The 21,117-nt window shown below is 43.3% G+C and overlaps 1 protein-coding gene across 7 annotated transcripts in view; it reads left to right on the top strand.

Moving 5' to 3' along the window:
• The window catches only part of TFDP2 (transcription factor Dp-2), a 179,029-nt gene that overhangs the window by 133,556 nt on the left and 24,356 nt on the right, over nt 1-21,117 (top strand). For 6 of the 7 annotated variants that reach the window (XM_034781710.1, XM_034781706.1, XM_034781708.1 and 3 more), the window contains 3 exons: nt 5,311-5,358; nt 16,164-16,326; nt 17,739-17,885. In XM_034781710.1, coding sequence (XP_034637601.1) covers nt 5,311-5,358; nt 16,164-16,326; nt 17,739-17,885 — 358 coding nt within the window. The remainder of the gene's footprint in view (nt 1-5,310; nt 5,359-16,163; nt 16,327-17,738; nt 17,886-21,117) is intronic. The other variant, XM_034781709.1, reaches the window with a different exon arrangement.

Here is a 21,117-nt window from a genome sequence, read left to right as displayed (position 1 = left end):
CTCCCTCACGCATCTCTCGTGGAAGGTGGCGTTTCTCGTGGCCATCACATCGGCCAGAAGGGTATCGGAATTGAGAGCCCTCTCTTCGGAACCACCCTATACAGTGTTCCATAAGGATAAGGTGCAACTGAGGCCGCACCCCAAATTCCTCCCAAAGGTGGTATCACAGTTTCACATGGGGCAGGACATTTGCCTACCGGTGTTTTTTCCTAAACCCCATACGGACCCTCACCACCGCAGCCTACATACCCTGGATGTCCGAAGGGCGTTGGCATTTTACCTGGAACGGACCAGGCCGTTCCGCAGAACACCCCAGCTGTTCATTGCTATTGCGGAACGTATGAAAGGCTTGCCTATCTCGACACAGCGCTTGTCGGCATGGATTGTGCATTGTATACGCACTTGTTATGAGCTCGCCAATGTTCCGGCCCCGGAGATCCGGGCCCACTCGACTAGGGCCCAAGCGTCCTCAACGGCCTTCTTGGCGCAGGTCCCTATCCAGGAGATCTGTAAGGCAGCCACCTGGTTGTCCGTACATACGTTCACAGCCCACTACGCGATCCATCATCAGACCAGAGAGGACGCGATGGTCGGTCGGGCTGTGCTACAGTCAGTTGTACCTTGACTCCTACCCACCTCCAATGGTAAGCTTGGGAATCACCTAATGTGTAATGGACGTGAACAATCACTCGAAGAAGAAAGAACGGTTACTTACCTTCTGTAACTGTTGTTCTTCGAGATGTGTTGTTCACGTCCATTACACTTCCCACCCTCCTTCCCCTCTGTCAGAGTCTCCGGCAAGAAGGAACCGGAGGGGTCGGGTCGGCAGGGATATATATACCCTGGAGCGGGGCGCCGCTCTGGCGGGAAGGAGGGGGCCCCGCCGGCCCGACGGGAGCCGCTAAGGGAAAAAGTTTCCGACGTCCGTGCACGCGGCGCGCGTACACCTAATGTGTAATGGACGTGAACAACACATCTCGAAGAACAACAGTTACAGAAGGTAAGTAACCGTTCTTTCAGATTTCTGTCATACTGATTGATATAGGAGACTCTTTTCTTTTCTACATCTAGTATTGAAGGACAGCCAAACTTCTGTGACTTGCAAAATTCTCTTGGTCTAAATGATTACTCCTAATCTGTTGATGTTCTGATTAAGATTCTAAAGTTCTGTGTCTGAATCTTACACTAGGTGTACATAAAAAGAACAGGAGTACTTGTGGCACCTTAGAGACTAACAAATTTATTAGAGCATAAGCTTTCGTGGTGTACATGTGCATCATGCATGCGAGATCAGATTCTTTTGAATAACAGAGTCTGTCAGGACTGCACATGCACCCTGTGCCTCCTCATGTTCTTACACAAGGGATTAAAGGTAGAGTGGCTCTGACCCTCTCTCAATTCCCTCTTATCACCCATGGCAGTGAGAAGGAACCTACCACCTGGCCAACACACTATTCTTCTTAGAGACTTTAAAACCATTTATGTCATCAAATTTCTAAAGAAATATTTATCTTGACAGAGAGAGAGAGAAAAGAAAAGTTACCGGGGGCCCTCCTGTACACCTGGATGATGCATTTCATGCTAACCACCACACCTTGTGGCAAACTCCAAGTTTTAAGAGTTTAAACCTGGCCTCCTGTGAGTGACTGATCACCAAGGATGGACACAGTCAATGCCTCTTCTGCCTAGGGGAATGCCATCTCCCAGACAGATGCTCTGTGTGCAAGTCCTTTTCATCCAGAGACACCCAGCTCAAGCTATGTCTGCTAGAGCAATCGATGATGGTAACTTTGGACCCAGAAATGAAGATCACTATTAGAACAAGGCCAAATGAGCCAGCATTGGCCAGAGCTCCCTTGAGCACAAATCATACTCCAGATTCAAGCACTGGAGAGAAGGTAAAGAAAGCACCACCATAACTGGCACCAGTGACTTCAACACTGATTACTTCAACATCAGTGAAGTCTTCAACACTGAAAGCCTCGATAATGACAGTCTTGTCATCAACTGCTCTGGCACCTGCACTGGTCTCTCTGATACAGACATCAAAACTGGCAACCATGCCTGTACGTAAAGACAACACTCACCTATAGAGACAGATGGAATCCAAATATAGTGTCAAATGTGAAGGGAGGTCTCAGAGGGAGGACACAAAACATCATTCCTTGAAGGATACAGCATCCGAGTCCTCAGCCAGACCAGGAACAGCACAGAGAATGAGAGACCCATAGCTGTCCATCTGGTGCACATGAAGTACATATGATTCACAGTGGGAACCAGTCATTACCAGTGTAAGGTACTGCCTTTCAGGCTCTCCGTGGCACCAAGAGTTTTTACAAAGTGCCTAGAAGTACCAGTGAAGTACCAGTGACCCATCTCAGAAGAAAGGGCATTCCCATTTACCCCTACCTCAACAATTGGTTGACTCAGGGCAGTTCCTAGAAGGAGATGGTGGCAAGCTTAGAATATGTCCTGTCCCTGTTCTCTGAGCTAAGGTGCCTACTACACAAAATTCTCTCTTAGCTCATCACGGATGATAAAGTTCATAGGAGCCTTGACTCCTAGATCAGTGAAAGCATACCTTCCTGAAGACAAATTCCTGTTGATGCAATAGCTATCACTCAGAACAGGGGGTTCCACATCAGTGTCCTGGAGCTCAGACACATCAGGCTAGCCTTCCTATCTGTTTTGCAGAATTCTGCAGTGACGATCCGGACGGACAACACATGTGTAATGCATTTCATCAACAAGCAAGGAGGCGCATGCTTGTCTCCTCTCTGTCTGGAGTCCATCAAGTTCTGGACAGGGTGCCACCATCACAGGATAATTCTGATGGCTCTTCACTTATGGAAGTTAACTGTGACCTGGCAGCCTTCCTGAGCAGACGATCTCTGTCCAACCACAAGCGGTCCCTGTGGAGATTAATCATAAAGGCCGGGGGGAGAGGGTTCTCACAATAAAACTGTTTACCACAAGGACAACATCAAGCGTTCCAGAGGGGGCAAGAGCCTAGGCTTCTTGGCTGATGCCTGCCTTCTGCAGTGGTATCCAGCTCCCCTTTCCACCAGTTCCACTGATACCCAAAGTGATTTCCAAAATCAAGAGACAGCTGTGATCATTCTCATAGCTTCATACTGGCCAAGGCAGTTTTGGCTGGCAAACCTGCTGCAGCTGTCCATTCAGCTTCTGATTCAGCTCCCAGACTTCCTGGACCTCCTTTCACAGGAGCACAGTCAGATACTCCATTCTGACCTTAAGTCACTGCACCTGACAGGCTTGGATATTGGCTGGATAAAGTCAGGGACTGCTCTAGAAAAGTCCAAAAGAGCCTGATATAGATCGGGAAGATGTCCACCAGAGGGACTTGTTTGTCAAAATGGAAGTTTCTTAATTTGAGCAGTCCAACTGGGCCTGGACCATACGTAGGCTTCAGTACTGCAGAGCCTCAACTAGTTGGTGCATTTACAACACTCCAGCCTTACATTCAGCTCTATTAAAGTCCACTTTGCAGCAATCTCTATTTGCTATCCACCTGTGCAGTCTTATTCAGTCTTCTCTCACTTGATAATGTCAAAGTGTCTCAGGGCCCAGAGAACCTATCTGCAACCTTAGTATTATCCTCTCAAGACTCATGGGGTCTCTCTTTGAGTCCCTTTCAGAATGCTGGTTGTCATCTCACTCGGAAGACTGTCTTCCTAGTTGCAATCACTTCAGCCAAGAGAGTGTGCAAGCTCCAAGGTGCTTGTGGCTGACCCTCCCTCCCCGATGTTTCATAGGGTAAGATTTTAGCATCACCTTATCCATAAATACATCACACAGCTAGTCTTAAAATTACACCTGAATCAAGCAAATCTGCCAGTCTTCTTCCCAAAACTCCATTCTTACCTGGAGAGGAAGTTAAACACATTGAACATTTCCAGAGCCTGCCTTACTATGTTGACAGAAACAAATAGTTCAGGCTGTTTCCCTGTTTATTTCTGGCTGTTGCTGGCCACTCCAAAGTCCAGGCCATATCATCACAAAGGATATCTGGGTGGATAACATGTTGTATCTTACTGTGTTACCATTTGGCTGTGTACCTCTCCCACTGAACATTAAAACTCATTCCACCAAGCTTCAAGCAGCATCCTCTGCCTGCTTCAGGAATGTTCCAGTTTTAAAGATCTGCAAGGCAACCACATGGAGTAATCCACTCAATCTTGACAAGCATTATACATTGGATTTAGCTGCCAGAGCAGCTGCCAAATTTGGGGGAGCAGCACTCTAATCCCTGACTGATGCAGCTGCTACACATGCCACCATCCAGCAGGGGTACCGCTTGCCAGACATTTACAGTGTGAGAGCCACACTAGACACGTACTCAAAGAAGGGAGAAGGGTTACTTAGCCTGCAGTAACTATGGTTCTTCAAGTTAATGTGGTCCATGTGGGTCCCATTAACCACCCTCATCCCTACTTTCAGAGTCCTCTGCTACCACAGGGCTCAAATTGCGAGGGAACTGAGTAAGGGTCACAACAACCCCACCCTTTATGCCCAATCACAAGAAGGCACGTGGTGCATGCACAACCCCACTAGATTCTACTGTTAAATAAATCCATTTGCGCATGCATGCACACCTATAGTAGAATGCACACTGATTGAGTATACATACAGTTAGTATAGGGTAAGTATCTGTTCTTTCTTAAATTGTAGGACCTTGCTATATTACAAAGATATAAGTTGGATGATATGTGAATACATTATCCATCATAAAATCTTAATACTTAATATTTTTTTCATCTTTTCATCTGTAGATCTCAAAGTGCTTTATAAAGGGAACCATTATCATCTCCTTAAGATGAGAAAAACCAAGGCACATATTTTAAGACTGGGATTTTCAAAGGCGCCTAAGGAACTTAGCGACTCAAATCCACTGAATTTCAGTGGGATTTGGTTGTCCAGCTCCCTTAGGCACATTGAATAATGCCAGCCCAAGTGACTTGCCTGAGGTCACGCAGCAAATCAGTGGCAAACCTGGGAATAGAGCCTATGTTTCGTCATTCCCACTATGATATTCTGTTCTCTGCACCATGCTGCGTCCAAAATTGTAACCGTTTCTCACTTAAATTTTGTCAGGTGATATTTGTATTATTTTTTCTCTCATTATAGTTTGCATAGTACATTTACCTATACTTAAAAATGAAAGATTTTTTTAAATGCTCAAGTGCAAGGCTGTTAATATTCCTATATACAAAATGTATATATTTTCTTGGTCCCTGCATAAAAGAAAGATGTTATATTTTAAAAAAAAAAATGTTTCCCTCTCCCTAGGGACAGAAAACGGGCTCGGGAATTTATAGAATCTGATTTTTCAGAAAGGTGAGTATTGCTGAATGTGTGTTCTGTATGTATATTTGTAACCAGATTTACTTTCAGTTCCAACTTGAGAGGGAGAGATGTCGAGTTCCAACTTGCAGTGGTTTTCCATTACTCTTATTCCTTAGCTAAACTACTTTAGTTAGAATAGTATGTCTGTAGTCATCAAAGAGACAAAAAAGAGAACCATTAAAAATAAATGAAACACTTTCCCAGAAGTGGGATGGTTCTGGTTTTCTATGTAACAAACACAGGTGTTAAATTATGTTTCTTCTTCGAGTACTGTCCGTATGGGTGCCCTACTCCAGCTGTCTTCATGTCCTTGCACCTCAGATCAGAGATTTTAGGTAGCAGTGTCCGTTCAGCCCGCACATGCACTCTTCCCATCTTGTGCTCTGCCTCAGTGCAGGCGAGCCACCCTCAGTTCCCTGCCTTTCGCCTGAGACAGAGCCTTAGCAGAGTCCGATTTCAGAGTTCATTATCTATATCTTACTTTTGTTTTGCAGTTGATAGTGTAGTTCTTAGAGTTTCTGTTAGTGTTAATACTCCCCTTCTTTTTTTTTTCTTCTCTTTATTTTGTTGTTAGAATATCTAACTTCCTGTCCTTAGTTAGTTCTTCTTTGTTTCTTCTCTCTTGGGAAGTGAACCTTGGAAAGGATATGCCCGGATTCCCCATGTTTAAATATTCTCTCTCTTGTCGAGAAGCCATTCCAGCCAGTGATGAACATTCCTGCTGCATTCGCTGCCTCAGAGAATCACACATGCCTCAAAAGTGCACTTTTTGCATGAAACTAAAATGAATGTGTAAGAAGAACCGTGAACTAAAATTGAGATGCCTCATAATGGAAAGTTCACTCAGACCAACCTCTGACCCCAACCCTGGGACCATTCCTGTATTGTGGTCTTCGACTAAGTCAGTTCTATCACTGTCCTCGGCTCAACACTCTCCGGTGACTTCAAAGAGGAAATCTTTGTATTCCTCTCAAAGAAGCAGGCTACAAGTCCCCTGAGAAGAGAGAGAGATATCAGACCAGGTCAATCACCTCAGTACCAACCGACCTATGGCTGGGTACCCACAAGGCTGCAGGCTCCTCAGTACCAGTACCACCAATAAGTCTAAAGACTCTAAGGGCGTAGACTCGGGAAGATCAGTACCATCAGGGGAAAGGAGTGGTAGAGAGCAATATAGCTCCTCCAAAGCAGCACCACAGAGTCCTCTTGGACCTCTGTACCAAGTACTTCGGCTCCACAGAAGACCAGAACAACACCTACTGGCCATTCATTGGAATGCAGAAGATTTCTGGTACCATCGTCTCCGTCTACATCAGCGTCTACTGCTCATCTTACCTCAGCGGTACCCACCGCTAATGCAGGAATTTCATTTTTCTGAAGACTTACTAATCTCAGAGTACTCGGCACTGACATGATCTTGATACTGGCCATATCTCGGTCCCCTGACTTATGTGCGGTACTGAGGCAATCTCCCCCAGCATCCATGACTGTTTCACCTCTGTCAAGCGACGATGAAAAGGATGACGATGATTTTTATTCAGTGTCTGTGGAAGGCTCCCCATTACAATATCAAGAAGCCAGCCACCCAGAAATCGCTACAACCCCAGTTTACCACCATGGGAGGCACGGCTCACCCAGTTGGTATGGACACCCTTGGGTGTCCCCACCTACGCACTTAGCACCGCCTCAGTGGCCCTACTGGGACCCACGGGTGACCTATAAACACCAGTTTTCAAGGGCATCTCGTGTCACCCAAAGGGATAGAGGAAGACAGTCTCCTTCAGCTTCTCTATCCAGACCTCCTGATCCTCAAGAGAAGATATTTAAAGAACAAGAAGTGAGACTAGATAAGGAGGTTACTCCTGTGACCAACATCTCTTCATCTCTCCTGATGCCTTCCCCACCAACCCTGGCAGATGACTTCAGACAGTTTCAAGATCTCATTAAGAGAGTAGCAAACTCGGTACAAATTTCGCCCAAAGAAGTCACAACATAAGCTGCTGGACATCCTACATACATCTTCATCAGCTTGCATTGCGCTCCCTGTCAATGAGGCCTTGCTCAACCCAGTGAAAACTATATGGCAGACACCAGCCAAAATACCTCCCACATACAAAAGAGCAGACAAAAAATATTGTGTTCCCTCTAAGGACATGGACTTCTTATTTTCTCGCCCATCTCTGAATTCCCTTGTCGATGCTGTAAATGAACATGGCAGACAGCACCCCGCTAAATCGGCACCTGATGACTGGAAATGACTGGATTTATTTGGAAGGAAATCATATTAATCAGTGACCCGACAATTTAGGATTGCTAATTACCAAGCCCTTATGGCAAAATACAATCATGTCAACTACTCTAAGTTAAATGGCTTCATCGAACATCTCCTAACTGATCAAAGAGAACAGTTTTAGGCAATCATTGCCTAGGGTCAACTACTTGCAAGGACATAGTTGCAGGCCTCTCTGGACATTGCTGGTACAGCTCCTCACTCCATCTCAACGGCAGTGGTCATGCAGAAAGCTTCATGGTTTCACCTTTCCAGCTTTCCAAAGACGTACAATCCACTTTGGAAGACTTTCCATTTGAAGGATCCAAGTTATTTGGAGAAAGAACAGAAGAATCCCACCACACATTAAAAGACTTCAGAGCCATGTTGCGTTCCTGGGGAATTTACACACCTACAAAAAAAAAGGAGATCTATTAAGTCACGGTTGGCACAGAGATCCCGGCTGGCTGAGTTCCCTCCTCCCCAGAAGCATTATGAACGATAAAAGGAAGATCACTACCCACAATCTTCAGCATCACAACCATCTATATCTAAAAACCAATTTTGATATATTGGTCGAGGCCCCGAGTTTACCCCACACACTGAAGACTTACTAATCTCAGAGTACTCGGCACTGACATGATCTTGATACTGGCCATATCTCGGTCCCCTGACTTATGTGTGGTACTGAGGCAATCTCCCCCGCTTTTATTTGCTGCAACAACCCAAACATCTCCACCTCTTTGGCAACTCGCCTTACTCTTTTTCGTCAAAACTGGGAACGTATAATCACAGATAAGTGGGTATTGGAGAACATCTCCACGTGATATTCAGTCCACCTTACCCACCCTCCCTCCCCATCCCTCTTCAGGGATCCTTTTCATGAGCACTTTTTATGTCAGGAAACAAACTGTCTTCTGAACCTAGGTGCTATAGAACCAGTTCCTACTCAACACCAAGGGAGGGTTTTTATTCCAAATACTTCCTGATACCTAAAAAGAACAGCAGTTGGAGACCCATTCTGGATCTAAGGTCACTCAAGAGATTTGTAAAGATACAACACTTCAAAATGGTTACTTTGGCATCAGTAATCCCATCTCTGGACCAAGGGGAGTGGTTCTCTGCCCTCAACCTACAAGATGCTTACTTTCATATCATAATCCAGTCATCACACAGGAAGTTTCTAGGAATCTTTCTGGATCAAGACTATTTTCAATACAAAGTGCTCCCATTCGGCCTATCATCTGCACCGAGAGTGTACTCGAAGGTCCTTTCTGTGGTAGCAGCATACCTTCGTAAACTAGGAGTTATGATATTCCCGTATCTAGATGATTGCCTGCTCAAAGTACGTTCCTTTGACAACACTGTGAGAGTCACACAAGTCTATGAATCTATTCCTACAGCTGGGACTACAACTAAATGTCCAAAAGTCCACTTTAACCCCAGTACAACATCTGGAATTCATAGGGGCCTACCTAGATGCAGTAGAAGCAAAAGGTCCTGCCCAAAATAAGAAAAGAAAGGGCCAGGGTTATTCTTATAGTTCCAACATGGCCAAAACAGACATGTTTCCATACCTTACTCAAATGGCAATTTTCCTGCCAAACACTCTCCAGCCCATTTCTCACTTCCTCTCTCAGGATGCGGGACTGATCTTCCACCCCAATCTTCAGGTTCTTCACCTCAGTGGCTCCTCGGTGTTCCAAAGTTTAGAAATGAACTGCTCTGAGGATGTAAAGGAGGTGATGTTACATAGCAGAAAACTAACTACTCATCCATCACACACACATTCAAAAATGGAAGAGATTACAACTCTGGTGTGACTCAAGACACATTACCTCTACATCCTCTCCACTACCACTTGTGCTAGCCTACATCCTAGATTCTAGGACCTAGAACTAAAAAAGTCAGGATTATCTCTAAGCTACATGACGGTACATCTCACAGCCATCACCGCCTTCCATCATAAAATAGACGGTTATTCTGTGTTCGTTTATCCTACAACAAAAAGGTATCTCAAGGGTATGGGTAACCTTTTCCCACAAATCAGATGTCCTACACCAGCATGGGACCTCAACATTGTCCTCAAGTGCCTTATAAGGTCTCCCTATGAACCTATGGCTGCTTGCTCTCTTCTACATCTTGCTATGAAAACCGTTCCTAGTGGCCATCATGTCTGCTCGGACAGTGGGAGAGAGAGGGGCACAAATGGCATACCCCCACCCCCATTTTCAAAAACAAGATTGCCTTAAGACCACACCCTAAATTCATACCAAAAATCCCATCGGACTTCTACGTAAATCAGTTTATCCACCTCCAAGCCTTCTTTCCCAAACCACACCAGGACAAAAGGGAGGCAGCATTACACACACTTGATGTCAAGAGAGTATTAGCCTTCTATTTGAATAGGACAAAACCTCTCAAAAAATCTCCCAGACTATTCCTCTCCATTGCAGACAGATCTAAGGGATCCCCAATCTCTAAACAAAGACTCTCTAGATGGATATTGGACTGCATTACCTATTGCCATCGCTCTCATAACCTTCAACCTCCTTCTGGAATACTGCTGTAGACTCACCATAGGTACACTACTCAAAGAAGAAGAAAGGGTTACTCACCTTATGCAGTAACTGTGGTTCTTCAAGATGTATGTCCTTGTGCGTGCTCCACTACTTGCCTTCCTCCCTCTGCTTTGGAGTTCTTATCAATGAGCTCTGTGTTAGAGAAGGAACTGAAGGCTGTTCACCCAAACAATGTTATATAACACTGAGGCAGAGCATGAGATGGGGAGAGCACATGTGTGGGCAGAATGACACTACTACCTAAAATCTCCAATCTGAGGCACACAGACGTGAATACACCTAGAATGGAGCACCCATAGGGGGACACATCTCAAAGAACCACAGTTACTGCACAAGATGAGTAACTCTTTCTTCACTTTGCTTCCAAAAATGTCTCTTGCATTTATTTGTTTTAGTACCCACATTCGTCCAGTTTCATTAACTGGATCAAATAAATTATTTCTGCTTACTGTTATTCTTTCCCTTCTCCATCTCCCCATCTTTTCCAGTGTAGTTTTGTACACTTTTCCTTTTAAATCCATGCAAAGTATATGTGTGAGGTCTACAAAGCAATTTAAAAGCAGTGGCCATTTTTCTGTAGCTTGCTAGCATTGACAGTCTAGGGGGACCAAATTCTGCCTTCTGAGGCGTTTCCGCAGATCCCTTCCAAAATGAATGGAAGAATTTGGCTTTATGGCTATTAGTTTTGTAAACCAATAGATTGCCCTGAAATATATTGGTAGACTGACCAAGTTGTGAAACTGGCATAAAAACTTTTAAAGTGACATAAAGATCTAAAGTATTAATCTGTCCTTTAATATTTATCTATTGAAATAGGATTCCAGATTTTTATTATGCCCAGAAATGCTGAGTACAGCGCTGGCACAGACTGCCATTCCAGAATGTAACTAATGCATTAGATGGAAAGCATTCTTGCTTCCAAGTTTCCATATTAACGTGACTGTCAAGGAATAATAATAATACTGTTATAGCCTAGCTTGTCCTAGTCTATTTCAGCTATATTATGTAAATATTTTTCTTCTCTCACATTGGGAATGTCTTAAATATTTCAAGTCAATACTTAATAAAAGGTGTAATTGAGGATTTTATAAGTGGGGGAGAGGCAGTCATATTTCACAGGTTAAGGTCAATATATTCTGCATCATTTTCTTACGTAGTGCAAAATTATTGCTGCAGTGAAAATCCTGTCCCCTTTCGAGAATTCAACTACAAGACATAAAATTGCCAATTGTATTAATTTACAATTATCATCCAATTTGTTATCCTAATTGAGATGCTTAGAAAAGTGAGAGCAGGTCAGCTTCTGTCTCTGTGTGTGCTCTACAGTGAGTTTGGCTAGCTTTTGATCAAGATATGGTAAAGATAATTTTTTGGTCAGGATTTGGAATTATGTACTTTTTAACTCTGACGAAGTTCCCTGAGTATATACATCCTGGCAAATATTGAAGCAGCCTTAAATTCTTTCTCCCCCACACCTCCGAAACATAATTTTGTTAGAAATTGGGTTAGACAGTCATAATGGTTCTATTTCAGGGGTGGGCAAACTTTTTAGCCTGAGGACCCACATTGGGGTATGGAAATTGTATGGCGGGCCATGAATGCTCACGAAATTAGGGGTAGGAGTGCCGGAGGGGATGAGGGCTCCAGCTGGGGATATGGGCTCTGGGGTGAGGCCAGAAATGAGGAATTCAGGGTGCGGGAGGGGGCTCCGGGTTGGGGTAGGGGGGGTGAGGGCTCTGGGGTGGGGCTGGGGATGAGGGGTTTGGGGTGCAGGAGGGGGCTCCGGGCTGGGACTGAGGGGTTTGGAGGGCAGGAGGGGGATCAAGGCTGGGGCAGCAGGTTGGAGTACGGGGGAGGGGTGTGAAGGCTCCGGCTGGGGGTGCGGGCTCTAGGGTGGGGCCGGGGATGAGGGGTTTGGGGTGCAGGAGGGTGCTCCGGGCTGTGACCGAGGGGTTCAGAGAGCGGGATCAGGGATGGGGCAGGCTATTGGGGCACGGGGTGGGGAGTGAGGACTCTGGGGTGGGGCTGGGGATGAGGGGCTTGGAGTACAAAGTGGGGCTCTGGGCTGGGATTGAGGGGTTCAGAGGGTGGGAGGGCTCTGGCTGGGGGGTGCGGTCTCTTGGGTGGGGCCAGGGATGAGAGATTTGGGGTGCAGGAGGATGCTCCAGGCTGGGACCGAAGGGTTCGGAGAGCTGGGAGGGGTATCAGAGATGGGGCAGGCTGTCGGGGGTGGGGTGAGAGCTCTGGCTGGGGGTGCAGTCTCTGGGGTGGGGCTGGGTTTAAGGGGATTGGGGTACAAGAGGGGGGCTCTGGCTCGGATCAAGGGGTTCGGAGGGTGGGAGGGGGATCAGGGCTGTGGCAGGGGGCTGGGGTGTGGAGAGGGGGGATCAGGGGTGCGTGCAGGCTCTGGGCAGCGCTTACTGCAAGCAGCTCCCGGAAGCATGTTCCCCCTCCAGCTCTGAGGCGCAGCCGGAAGGCTCTATGCACTGCCCCGTCTGTAGGCGCCATCCCTGCAGTTCCCATTGGCCAGGAACAGCAGCCAATGTGGGGGACGGTGCCTGCGGGTGGGGCAGTGCGCAGAGCCGCCTGGCCATCCCTCTGTGTACTACATAGGAGCCGGAGGGGGGTCATGCCGGCTGCTGCCTGGGAGCTGCGCGGAGTGGGGTAAGCTCCTGACCCTGCTCCCCGGCTGGAGCACTGGAGCAGGACAAACTCCCGATCCCTGGCGGGAGCTGAGGACCAGATTAAATGGTCTGATGGGCCGGATGTGGCCCGCGGGCTGTAGTTTGCCCACCCCTGTTCTATTTTATTGTTTTAGGCAATTGTGGATTGGTACCCTACTATAATTTCACATGGTTCTCCTAAGGGTTTATTTTGACATTATACTTCTTAGTAGCTGCATATTTTGTTGAGCCATTGCTAGTTTATGATATTTTGGCTATTTGTGAGATTCTAGTATGGTATTCTTCCTAAAACTGCTGGCGCAAGCCTTGCTTCCCCCTAGTTTCAATTTTATATAAAACACACTTCTATAGGGCCAATAGAAAATGTTTTCACAATTTAAAAAAATCCAGTGAAAACACTTTTTAAAAAAAACAAACACTCCCCAAATAAACCACTCCCCTGCTGTTTGAATCCCAGACATTATACCACTAAAACCTGGAAGTGAAACCTCAGAGAGATTATCATGGTCCAATCTATAAGAAATGCAAAAAGTAAACTAAGAATCATAATGAGTGACAAATAAATTGGATTTTTTAAATTTTTGCTTCTAATAATCTAAAAAAGTTAGTTAATATAGATCAAGAAGTGTTTGTTTGCAAAATGTTTAAATTGAAAGCATCCTTTTAACAGTGGAAAAAATTGTCCCTTGAAACATATATATTGAAATACATAGTTTATGGATGATAAATGCAACTGATTTTGCTTACATTGGGTTCATTGCCATAACATAAAATCTTGATCTTTTGTTGGGAGAGGGAAGGGAATAGAAACAGTTTAATTTGTATTCATTTGTAATATTGTTATTCAAATAGAATTCTCTGGGGCATTAGAATCTCACGTGCAGCAGATATATGAACCCTGGACATCAATAGCCAGTAGTTGAATCCATTGTTGGCAGTAATCAGAGTTAAATTCACTGGCATCAAAGCATTATGACAGATCTCTGATTAAACTGAATGTGTGCTTTATTGTGCAATACTGATTGCTGAGTCTTTTTGTTTTAAAGATATTATGATTAATTATGTCCGTTTTTAAGCACAATAAAACATAAGTTTATCTCCTTACTGGTCTTCCTAGTACAAAAATGGCTTCCAGGCACTTCAGGACTTGAGTGAGCACCAAGTAATGCTCTCTTTTGTTCATGCTATTTCTTAGACAAAATGTTGTGAAATTGTTTGGAGACCAAGAAGAATTCAAATAAATCTTTTTGCAACTAAGTGTCCTGATATGTCAAAATATTAACATTATATAGCAGTCACTGGGATCTAGATGGAAGTCTTATACAAGTTGCTTCTCTAGAAAGTTAACGTTTTAGTTCCAGAATGAAGTGCTATATTTCTATGACCTACTTTTTGCTTTTATCAAGAACCTGCTGCTGCTACTTTTTGTTGTTGTTGGAAATACAGTGATATGTTGGTTTTTGCAGCCCCTGGCAGGCAGAAAGCTATCAGGTTTCTTGGGTAGCATGCACAAGATTGGCAACTATTACACCCTTTAAAAAAGCGAGCATATGCTTGCCCCTGTACTGGCCCTGTGTTTCCTGATAAAGCATAAATTGCCCTCTATGCTCAGCCATTCTTCTTTGGTATAATCCCATCCCCCTTCACACCTGGCTCTCAAGTGATGCAATCACCATGAATCTGTCTGCATCCTGCAAGGATATGCATGGGAGGAAAAATTGCTCCTGGTGCAATCCATCACAAACAAGAGAACAGCTAGAAACTGTCCCATAATATAAAACAAAAATGCTGTTTACCCTGTTAAACAACAACAATCTTTTTCCCATTTAAAAAATTCATAATATGTCATTGGGAATTTTGCAGGAGTGCAGGATCAGACCCAACAATTGCATTATATCACAGGTCTGAAGAGCTCTAAAAATTTAATTGTTTTCAACATTGGTTTCCATTTAGTCCTATATAGGAAGTATGCCCTTCCTCAGATACCCTGCATGTTTGATCAAAAGAAAAAGAAACTATTGTACCACTTGGAAACTTTACTTATTTTTTTACGTAGAAAAGGCTTTCAATAAATACAAGGCATGGAGTTTCTGTTACAGTTAGACCAGTAAAAGCTAGGTCTGTCAGGAAAATCTTCTTGCTTATAACTAATCTTTTACTGATGTTAATTTAGAAGGAATTTGTAGACAAATTATTTTGCACTAGAGCAAGCTTCCTTTTCTGGTTGCCACTCCGACTATTCTAGTAATCTTGATGTTCTTGGGGAAGGGGTCGGGGAGAGATTGTGTTCACCTTTTGCAAAAATTCATATTAAAACTGTTTCCTAATATATCCAAGTCTTTTGAAATCACATTCTGTGGGAACAATCAGATCTATCTTGTATACTGCACATAGGGCCTTAACCAACATTCGTTGAAGTAAATGAAAAATATTCTATTAACTTATTTGGATGCTAGATTGGGCCTATAACTCGCTTATTCTTAGTGACATTTTAATGCATGCCTCCATCTACTTGTTTAGCTACTCTGGCAAGGAATTTGTAACTAATTTTTGTTGATAGCTGAATACTTCAGTCAGGCACCTAGCAACTGCTGAAGATGGGTTTATCTCTGACTTAGTTAGCTCAGTCAAATGTGAAACTTATTGTGAAGATTTAAAATGGAAAATCTATATACTGTGTCAGAAATCAATACTCTTTTAACTAATACTTTCTCACTGTCAAGTGTTTATTAGTAGTAATAGACATTGCCTTTGGAGAACAAGACACTATCCCATGTTAATATAATAAAGGCTGTAGCAGAAAGGGCTTCTCAATGGTAAAAGTGGGGCTAGGCCTAGATAGTGGCACTATGCTCTCAACACACACACAAGATGACCATTTCACAACTTTTGGTGGGCTTATTTGATGCTCATTATCCACATGATAACTGTGGGATTGGGCCTGAAGAGGTTTAATATATGTTATTCAGTTCATATTTGTGCCTAATACTGTGTTTCCTGTACACCCAGAATTCCTGTTAATTTCAGTGCTACTTTGAAGGTTATCACATCCTCCTTTACATCATCATTTACCATTTCACAGTTCAAAATTATAAAAATGCCTTTCCTGACTATTAAAACCTTCATAAAAATGTGATACCTAATGTCGGACACTAGCCATCTCACTGTGCAAAGCCTGCTAACAAGCTTGACGTTTTGCTTCCTAACCAGAAGAATTTACAAACAGTCATAATCTCAAAATGACTTATTTTCCTCCCATAGTAAAAGAAGCAAAAAAGGAGATAAAAATGGAAAGGGTCTGAGGCATTTTTCAATGAAAGTATGTGAAAAAGTCCAGCGAAAAGGAACAACGTCCTACAATGAAGTAGCTGATGAACTGGTATCAGAATTTACAAATTCTAATAGCCACTTGGCTACAGATTCGGTAAGGAGATGTGATGTTAATTTTTTTATTTTACAGCTATACTGTCATATCCTGTCACAGTTCTCTTAGAATTCTACGCTTGTTTCTGCCTTGACTTATCATGTTCCACTGTCTCTTTCAAACAAATGTGTCTCAGGGCTATAGATCTAGGCCTAGACCATTTCCAAAAATATCAACATGCAGTATATAAAATAGGTTCCATTTTAAATATAGAATTAATACCACTGAATACCATTTAAAATACAACAAAATACAGAGACAACAGGCTGCCTTAAAATTGCCTTTTAAAAGATTCTACTCACACTCCACCCCAAGTAACTGAGAGTCTGAGGTGCTTCGGTCTCCCTGAAATGGAGGACACCTGTCTCAAATGCACAAGTTGTAATAACTAGGCCAACTGTAGTCTTAATTATGTGTACACAAAACTGCACAAGTTATTACATCAGATTAATCATTTTTGTCATGATGGAAATACAATTGAAAAATCAATTTCTGAAGAAATAATTGTGCTATAGGATATAATCATATTTTGATTGGTTGTTATTAATATATAGGAGTTTGAGCAATTCAGGCAGTAAATTAATTGCCAGGATAAAAACATAATTAGGGATTATTTTATTTTCTGGTTAACTTGGGTCATGTTAACAGAGAATAATAATTAGTTTGGCAGGGCTAGAGGAGGTCCTTTGTGAGGGTTTGGAATATTAATTTTAGCCTATACATATGAAGAGTAGAGAAAAGCAACCTAAACTAAACAAAAATACTGTGCATTCTCTTAACTCAGCAGTTTGAAAGTCCAAATGGTAAAAAACGCTCTTCTCCATGAACACATTGTTATACATATTTAAAAATTGGTTTCATTACAACTCATTTCTTAAAGACAGTTATTTGTTTTAAAAATGCACATAGCTGTAATTTTAAGGATACTCATCCAGCTACTAGTTTGGAATCTTTTACAATGCTGATACATTCTCCTTTTGTATCAAAAGTACTCTACTTTATGCACTTATGACGTTTTGAGAACGATCTGCTTCAGTTTTAAGTTATTTTTTTTTAAATGATGTATTCTATTATATTGGCTCAAGCATGTAAGGGGGACAAGATTAAGCCTAACAATATTTTTTTAATATGCAACATCAAGAAGCAGATAGTGTATATTCTATTGTATTCACTGTTTCTGAGTGATCTCCCAGCTTTCATTCAAACACCTTACTTAGTGTTTTATTCAACACAATAGCATAAATTAAAGCATATGTTTTAATGCCATATTGACTTCAGCTGCCATTTTCTTTTATTCATATATTGTCTTCATGTCACTTGCAAACCTATAAAGGGAAATTTCAAGCGGCATCTTAACTTCTAGCTTTTGCAGTGGTCTTGGCCTAATTAATACTGCAGTGCTTTTTTTTTAGCAGGCTTATGATCAGAAGAATATTAGGCGGAGAGTTTATGATGCCCTCAATGTGCTGATGGCAATGAACATCATTTCAAAAGAGAAAAAGGAAATCAAATGGATTGGCCTTCCTACAAACTCAGCTCAAGAATGTCAAAACCTAGAGGTAAGTGGAGGGGAGGGGAAATCCCTTCAGTTGCAGATGACGTCCTGTGGTAATGGAGAAGTGTCGCTTTGGAAAGAGTGTGTGTGTTTATATTTGCATAATAAATGTTTAAAAATATGAACTTTAAAAAAAATCTAATTGCTTTTTATTGTTGCTTTGATATTTAAATCCTCACTGAAATGTTTCTGTGTATATTCTAAGTATAACTATAGTATACTTGATACCAATCTAAAAATCCTGTTTGCCTGACAAAAATAAATATCAATGAAGGCAGGCAGGGTGTAAAAGGGCATTCACCCCTTGAGTGTCTCCAAGCAGCAGGTACAGTATTGCAATCCTTTTCCTGTTCCTGGCACCCCCTGTAGGACATCTGTCTACCTCTGCCAGTCTTCTTTAGCTTGGTCTTGTGTCTGTGTCACAGTCCAAAATTAACCCTTTCTGGGATAGCAAAGAGTCCAACAAATAAGCAGTGTATCTGCCCTCACCAGGGTCTTCAGCTCTGGCTCTTGGACTTTATATTCAGCCCTTCACTTGGGTTTCCAAACAAGCCCTCTCCCCTTCTTTGGTCTTAGGTTACGCTTGTCCTCCCTTTCTCAGAGTTTACACCACTTTGCCAGTGGGGGAACCAGGGCTCATCCATTACTCTGGGTTCCAGGCAGGCACCCCTGTGAACAGCAACAACGGTAGTGCTAAATTTTTTGCTGCTACTTCCTTGGGCTTCCTCCCACCTGGCCCGTCTTATCTTAACCCTTAGCTGAAGGACAATGTTCTCAAGTCCCTCTGTCCCCGCAAACCCAGATATGCAAATGTGGCAGAGATAAACCCTGGATAATCCACAGGCTCCTTTGGGCAGAGAGGAATACCCATCCATGGTCCTCTGGGCCCAGCCAGAGGCCGCCCTGCTAGGGCACTACAGGTACTTTTATCTGAGCCTGCTGGGCTCAGATAACTGTTGCTAGTCCTCCTAGCTCTTGGAGTGCCAGGTCTCTCTAGTCTCCAAGATGGCTGCTCCAGAGAGGACTTTCTAGGCAGGCCTAGAAGACTCAGTGTCACTGCTCCATTCCTCCTACATCATTGCTTCCTGACACGGAGTGTAGTAAGACTGTGGGGCCTCCTGTAGGGAGCTGCAAAGGCCAGATACACCCATCACACAGGGCATTAGGATGTAGGTTAATAGCAGTCTGAATCAGTCATAAGTGTAATATGGGCAATTTGTGTCAATGCTTTGGTTACTGACCGCAGAGAAATGGCATTGTTTGAAAGCAGTGCTCAGATATCTTCCATGGATCAGTGAGGAGACACTCACTGCAGCTGGAGCTAAGAAAAAAAGTGAGGCTACAATTTGAGACTTCAAAGACATGTTTGTCGAGAGTAAAAGGAAAGGCTGAATGGGTTTCACATCGGAACTTCATCAAGTCATTCTGTAAGAAAGATACAGAATCCTGGAAGTAGACTCAGGCAGGTAATTTAGAACAGGCTGCCACCAGGCACAATTTCCACATCTTCTATTGAACTCTGCAGTGTTTGCAGGGAAAGGTGGCATCAGCTTTCCTAGCTAAGAAGTATGATGACAGCATCAGCCAGAGTCTGAAGGATCAGTTATATCAATGGGAAGATCATTTCACGATGCTCCTCAATTGTCTGCTGCCTGCTGTCCCTATTCCATTTGAAGATGAGCAGGAAGTTCCAGTAGAGCTTCCAGTAAAGCTACCTTCCTTCATCCAAGAAGAGATGGAAATCACAGTCCACAAGTTGAAGTCTGAGAACGCACCAGGGGTTTGTAACATCACTGCACAGGCTCTTCCAGGTCATCTGGAACTCTGATATCATACCTGATGAATGGAAGAAGGGTGTTATTCTGCTTTGTTCAAAAAGGGCAATGAAGCTGAATGTAGCAACTAAAGAAATATTAAGCTGTTGTTGGTCTCAGGGAAAGTCTTTGCTTCTGCATTAATATCTCAAATCAATGATGCATTTCATGGCATAGGCTGGGATACTGAGTGTGGGTTTAGATCTGGTCATTCCATTGTTGACCAGATATTTAACTTTAGACAGCCTTTTGAGAAAATGGCTGAATATGATAAACTGTGCACAGCACTTTGCATAGACTTCCATGCGGCCATTCGCTCAGTGATTTGAGCAAGTTCGTGGGACCTGATGAGGCAACTAAACATCTCTAGGAAGACTGGTCATTAGTAGAAGAACTCTACAATGGAATAGGAGCTGTGTTCAAGTCAATGGCAGGTACGCAGCATGGTTTCCTATCTCTACGGGAGTTCAACAAGGCTGAGTTCTGTCATAATCCATTGTTCAATGTTGGCATTGATTGGTTGATGAATAAAGCTTGAGAAGGCAGCTGTCAGTGGTGTTGAGCTGAACATTATTCTATTTTGAGGTCTCAAATATAGTGGTGACATTCTCTTGTTGGCTCAGTTTGGTGAATCGCTGCGGCTCACAGCCAGTCTGGTCCAGTCAGAAGCAGTGTGCACTGGTCTGGTTATTAATCCAGATAAAACTAAGCGCCTGACCATTATCATCAAGCAGCCTCCAGCACCAAATTACAACCTGTCCAGATAAGATATCAGCTGTCAAATATTTGGGCAACATCATAGACTGTGCTGAAGGATGGTCAAAAGATGTGGATGCTTAAATAAACAGCAGCTACCATGTTTTGGGCCCTTCTGTGGCCTCTGGGGACATCATGACTTGAAGCATGCTACGAAGCTGCAGATCTATAGAATCATGCTTATCCCAACCCTGCTGTACAGAAGTGAAACATAGGGGCTGAAGAACTCTGAGTTGACATTTTTTATTCTTGTCATCTCCGTCAGCTGCTCCATATCAAGCGGCAGGACAAGATCAAAAATTAGAATATTCAAAACCAAACCCACCAGCCATCTCCACCATTGATTCTGTTTCAGCAGCTTTCTTGGTATGGACATATTACTACAAGGCAGGACCAAGAAATTCCAAAGGCTATGTACCAAGGAATGCCGCTCCACAGCAGGTGATTACAGGGGTGCCATAAACTTTGGTGGCCCAGTAAGATTGCCAGTAGCCATAAACTGAACATATAGCTAAAACAATTCAAGCAATTTGCCAGAACTCAAGCCAGCTGGTGCTTGATTTGCAAAGGAGGACAAGTCCCTTTGGTATTTGCCACAATGATGATGATTTGTTTAGAAAAAGAATTTACTGGGAAGTAAGTTTATCTAGCTATTGATATGGATGA

Source organism: Trachemys scripta, chromosome 9, assembly GCF_013100865.1.
Source record: "Trachemys scripta elegans isolate TJP31775 chromosome 9, CAS_Tse_1.0, whole genome shotgun sequence".
Lineage (NCBI taxonomy): Eukaryota > Metazoa > Chordata > Testudines > Emydidae > Trachemys > Trachemys scripta.
The sequence above is the reverse complement of the archived record's forward strand: the minus strand, read 5'-3'. Positions and strand labels throughout refer to the sequence as shown.